Below are 5,849 nucleotides of genomic sequence, written 5' to 3' on the forward strand. Positions count from 1 at the left end.
ATAGGGATAAGGGATCGTGAAACTCGGCGTTGTTTATACTACATATATTTTATATGGCTGTATATATGTACATATCAGATACAAACAGTATGCCACCCCCAAGGGAGAAATCCCTTTTTCCTGAAAAGTATAAAGCTTTAAAACTTCAATTATTATGTTTAAATATAATATACGCATAGTCGTATATATTATACTCTTTATTAAACAGGATATTATAGCTTATAAGATACTCATTGTTGAAACACTTTACAGAGCAGGATATTGATGTACCTACGTTTGAAAAAAATTGTAATCAATAACAAATCATAGAATATTGATTCTGAATATCTGAGTGTACCTCGTTTTAAATATTTTAATACTGTACCTGTTTTGAAATTATAACTTTATGTACCGTATGAACCTTGTACCTATACTTAAACTTTTAAATCCTCATCATACATTTTTTTTTATTTATACCTCATTAAAGTCTTTAATTCTTGCCCTCCTTGGATATAAATAGGCAGCTAATACAAAAAGCTAAATATCGTAAAACATAAATACTATGATTTTGGGTACCTATGTCTTTCATCAATACTATAAAAATATACCATGTCAGCTGCCTTATACACGTTAATTATTGATAAGTTAAAAGAACACTTCACCTTTACATATCCTCAATCCTCATATTATATTATGTTACCTACCTAACTTTGAAGTACCTAGATTAAAATGTAATTGTTTTATTAATTTTTATATTAATTGTTTTGTAAATATGTAAAGATGTAAAACATATAACACAGGTTATGTTGTGTAGAAATATTTCTCTGGAATATATATTTTTTCTCGTTGAGGGAAATTTAAGTAGCCGTGGCCCGTAAGTACCTAGGTTCGCCTTCGCACCCATATAAAACAAATAGATTACATGATAAATAATAATCAATAACTTAATGTTACCTTTACTCTTTATTAGTACCTAAATAAAATCTAGGTAGGTACTGTGGGAAACCAGGAAGCCCGCATACAAATAAATTATTGCAGAAATCGAAGAAAAAAGTAGTAACTATACGGATTTATTTTTAATTCTTCAGTAGGTTGTGAGTAGGTATATACTATACATCGTAATCATACCAGTAAGATATTATTTTATTGGGCATTATTCAAATTTTATAGCTAAATCTACCAGCTATGTACATTGTACATGCTAGTACATACATACCTACCCATAAACTTATATTTTACGCATTTTGATGGGCGAACGCGAACTACAGACTATTGTATAATAATTTAATGTAGTATATAGTAATGATTTTATAACGATACACTGTTATTATTTCAATGCTTTAAAAAGAATAGAAATATTATTTTAAATTTTTTAATTTCTTCTTAGTTATCTACAATGATTACATACAACTAATTAATGATTGTATAGTTAATAGTATCGTACAAACTAAAAATGTCAAATATATTTTTAGTATGTCTATAACCCGTGTTTACTTTTCAGTTTTCTCATTAGGGATTTAAATGGTAATCAAATTAAAAAGTGTATGAATATTTATTTTTTTTTATTTTTAGTAGGTAGATATACAAAATGTTAATTATTATTATTATTATGTGTAAATATCTCTTGACTTCACTAAGGCAAGGGTATAAAATTGTTTTATTATAATTATATTATTTGAGTGTTTCTTATTAAGTACATTATACAATATACATTCATTAAATTATCAACTGATAGACGATAGTCCACAACAAGCCCGTACAAAACAAAGCTAAAGAGTTAAGGGGAGACTAATCGTAATTTGCTGACACACCCATTAATCATTATAATATAGAACATGTAAGTGTCAAGGCTTTAAAATACTTACAATTCTCGTCTCTCGAGTGGCCACTTGACACTTTACACTATGGTTTACCTGCTTCTTCCTCCTTTCCAAGTCCCAATTAATTAGAATAGTAGGTACTCCCCTGTAATAATACTAAACAGATTTTGTATGTAAAAAATTGAAAATAAAGCTATGGAAAATAAAAATTATAAGTTTTAATGAGTTTTTTACCCCGAATGTAGAAGTAGAACATAAGACATTTTATTTTCCTTATGAATTGAACAAATGTAAAAATACAATTAAGACACTATACACCTAGTTACCATCCACACATTTACAAAATATGTTAAATTCTAATAATAATTATATAAGTTTATTTAATTATGGAAGTATATATGTTATTAGGTACTTATTGTGAAGATATACTAATTATTAATTAATAGGTATTTAATAATTACAATTTAAAAAAGTTATTTAAATACAATATAGCCTATAGGTACATAATATAATATATGTTGTATATTTTAATCAACGTGCAATTCTAGTATTGCAAAAACTCGAGTTAATTTCTCATTTACCTTCCATATTTTGAAACTTTCTATAATTTGAAGTAATATTGATCGTTCACTTAAAAATCTTGCAGTAATTCGAATAAAAACAATGCATTTAGATTTAGTACACATGGTAATTCGTAGTAAAATTTCAGGGAAAACTAGCCGTCAACACACGACTATTCAAAGTTCGACGGTCGGCAAATTGGGAGTGTATTTTCCAAAATGTATTTCTTAGAGTCTTATCGTTAATAATTTGTCTAATAATTCTGTATAAATCTCATAGACCTTATACCTTAGTACAAGGTCTATGATAAATCTAGCTTATTATTTCCGATAACTATCAAATTATTATCATAGGTAAATACGACATTTTATCATAACCATTGATTAAATACAATTTGTATTTAATCAATGTCATAAGCATAACTCAGCGATTCAAGTATTGTTTTTTTGGCCTGTTGATATTTTGAACCACTCAGCAAATTCAAACTCTTGGTAATTTAAAATTTTTACTAACTCCCACCAACTTCGAATTATCGAGAGTCGACTGAATCATGTTTTTTAAAAAAAGTTATCATTTTCAATAACTAATATTCCAAAACACACCCCGAACCTTTTTTCCGCATACGTATCTGGTTCATACTTTACAATGAGTAAATAAGATATCTGGTTTTAATTCTCACAGGTCTATGCAGTATGCATGAAAGTCATAACATGCAAATTGTTTCATGAATTATAAGTCTATTATAGTACTCTATACCATGGTGAAATATATCGCAGGACTATAGCCTACCTGCCTACTATACTATATTCTAAATCATACACCAATTGGTTATTAACTACAAGTTATCAGTCAATGCTCTATAATTTTATACTCCATAGTATATTCCATTACTCGTACTCGATACGCTATGTAATAATATGTATTATGAAATGACTAAACCATGTTCCGACCAAGGTTGGTATATATCGCACCTAGGTTCCGACTTCCGATGTTTGTAGTTTTAATATATTTATTATTTTATTAATTATTATTATAACGTATAACTTGTGAGTCCGTGACTTCAACTGATTTGTGAGCAATGAGCATAGAGATGTCTTTGCGAGACTGGCAGGCTGTGAGTTACAGAGTTGGTGAGTTCAGTGTTCACTAGCGCAGTCGTGATCCAGACGTAAAGTTGTGATAAGAATTAAGAAATCATTTTGTAAAATATGCTATGCTATCTGCTTGTTTTATATTGAACTACGGCGGCACGGCCTATCTTAGGACTGTATATTAAACTATACTTTCCACGGCAGACTAAAATTGTGTTGGTTACACTGTAAGGTTGGCATTTCATCAAGGAAATTGTTTGGTTAACATTTTTAATGCCATTTGGTCTACGTCCTGAAAATTGTAGCGTGCCGTCAAATTCTTTTTTTTCCTTTGACCCTTGGAAATAATTAAAAAGGTAAGATTTTAGAAATTTAATGTTGCATTATAAGCTCCATTTCATGTGCTTTAAATGACTTACATTTGTTTTTAGAAAAGATGCCAGCTAAAACGACTTCTGTTAAGAAAAGGGTGAGTATATTATGCATCTAGCATGTTCATTAGGTATTTCTTTCATGATATAATAACTTAAATAACTAGTATTTTGTATTGATATCTTTTAAAACATTATTTCTCATTGAAACTAACAATATGACATCGAAAGTTGTGTTAGTTGACTTATTTTTATTAAGTAGGTGCTCACTACATGTGTCTGTTATCATATGCCGTTTATGAAGTACGTCTTCCTTTTTAATGAATGTGCATTATACCTGTTAATATCAATTACTCTAAACATTCAACATTAATTATTACTTATTGATTTATAACTTAATTGTATAAAATTATAACTATTAAATTGGCCTAATTGGTAGATTTATATTTACCTGGTCTAGGGCGATGATACTTATGTGATGGCTTTTTTTTTAATAATATGTACTTTAAACAATAATATATTGAAATATACATTTAATAAAAAACCATATACATATTATTTTTACTTCTATGAATGCAGGGTTTAAATGTACCTAATTGAGTGTCTGGGCCCCATTGGCAAAACCCTTGTTTATCACTTAACTAATGCTATTAACCATAATGTAAGTTTTGTTAATTTTATATTATTGGTTTTGTTTAATTTTTAGTTTGTGTCTGATGGCATGTTACGTGCTGAACTCAACGAGTTCTTGACACGAGAACTTGCTGAAGATGGTTATTCTGGTGTTGATGTCCGAGCTGCTCCATCTCGTACTGAAATTGTTATTTCTGCTACACGTACCCAAAATGTATTGGGTGACAAGGGACGCCGGATTCGCGAACTTACATCTCTCATCCAGAAACGTTTTGACTTCAAAGACAAGGCAGTTGAACTTTTTGCTGAGAAAGTAGCACAACGTGGATTATGTGCTGTTGCCCAAGCAGAGTCGTTACGTTACAAGTTGATTGGAGGTCTAGCTGTCAGGAGGGCATGTTATGGTGTGTTGAGATTCATCATGGAAAGTGGGGCTAAAGGATGTGAAGTTGTAGTATCTGGTAAATTAAGAGGTCAACGTGCCAAATCAATGAAATTCGTTGATGGACTTATGATTCACAGTGGTGACCCATGCAATGATTATGTCAATGTTGCTACTAGACACGTTTTGTTAAGACAAGGTAATTGTTGTAAATTTTAATATTTTTTTCATGAAAATTATTAATAAATTTTATTTTTATAGGAGTCTTGGGTATCAAGGTTAAAATTATGTTGCCATGGGACCAAACAGGTAAACTTGGCCCAAAGAAGCCTTTGCCAGACAATGTCAGCGTTGCAGAACCTAAGGAAGAAATTTTACCCATTGCACCAACCAGTGATATTAAATCTAAACCCGAAGTAGCAGTTCCTGCTGTTCCAGTTGTACCAGTTGTTGGTTGAAATGATTGTATAAAATAAACAAAAGTTTTTTTTAAACACAAGTCTTGTTTCTATTTTATTTAAAAAAAATGTTCAGTTTGGTTTCATGGGTAATATTTTTGTAACAGTTAAAATTATTTGTGTGGTGGTTTCCTGTTACCCCTTTTCACGGAGCGAAAGGCATTTACCTACCTGAAAACTAGGATCCATGAGCGGGTTTACAACTGATGTCTGTGCATATTTGGCATTGCTGCTTTATTTCATTTGGTCAGTATCCCCCCATTGTTATCGTGCTTAATTTGAGTATTATTATTTTTATTCATTTATTTGTCAATTTAACAACTTTTAACTTTTCAATATAACATGAAGATTAACAGTTCACACCTCCCCAATAAGGGGAAGGAGATGGTGAGTTTAAATCTAGAGCCTATATAATTAATAATTGATACATAAAATACATAAGTTAAGTGAGTTGAAACTTGAAAGTTCTTCATATAGAAAAAACCAACAAAATATAATATATATAGTAACAAACAATTAAATGTTCATGATTAACTATATAAATGCTGACATTA

The 5,849-nt window shown here is 29.9% G+C and overlaps 1 protein-coding gene across 1 annotated transcript; it reads left to right on the plus strand.

Annotated features, from left to right (window-relative positions):
• The first annotated feature begins 3,681 nt into the window (after window positions 1-3,681).
• On the plus strand, window positions 3,682-5,336 carry LOC111041100 (40S ribosomal protein S3-like). Its single transcript, XM_022325261.1, has 4 exons — window positions 3,682-3,807; window positions 3,883-3,920; window positions 4,529-5,036; window positions 5,099-5,336. Exons 2-4 carry the CDS (start codon window positions 3,888-3,890, stop codon window positions 5,293-5,295), a joined length of 738 nt encoding a protein of 245 aa, XP_022180953.1. The 5' UTR covers window positions 3,682-3,807; window positions 3,883-3,887; the 3' UTR covers window positions 5,296-5,336.
• The last annotated feature ends 513 nt before the right edge of the window (window positions 5,337-5,849 follow it).

The sequence above is a fragment of the Myzus persicae genome, unplaced genomic scaffold, assembly GCF_001856785.1.
Source record: "Myzus persicae strain clone G006 unplaced genomic scaffold, MPER_G0061.0, whole genome shotgun sequence".
Classification (NCBI taxonomy): Eukaryota; Metazoa; Arthropoda; class Insecta; order Hemiptera; family Aphididae; genus Myzus; species Myzus persicae.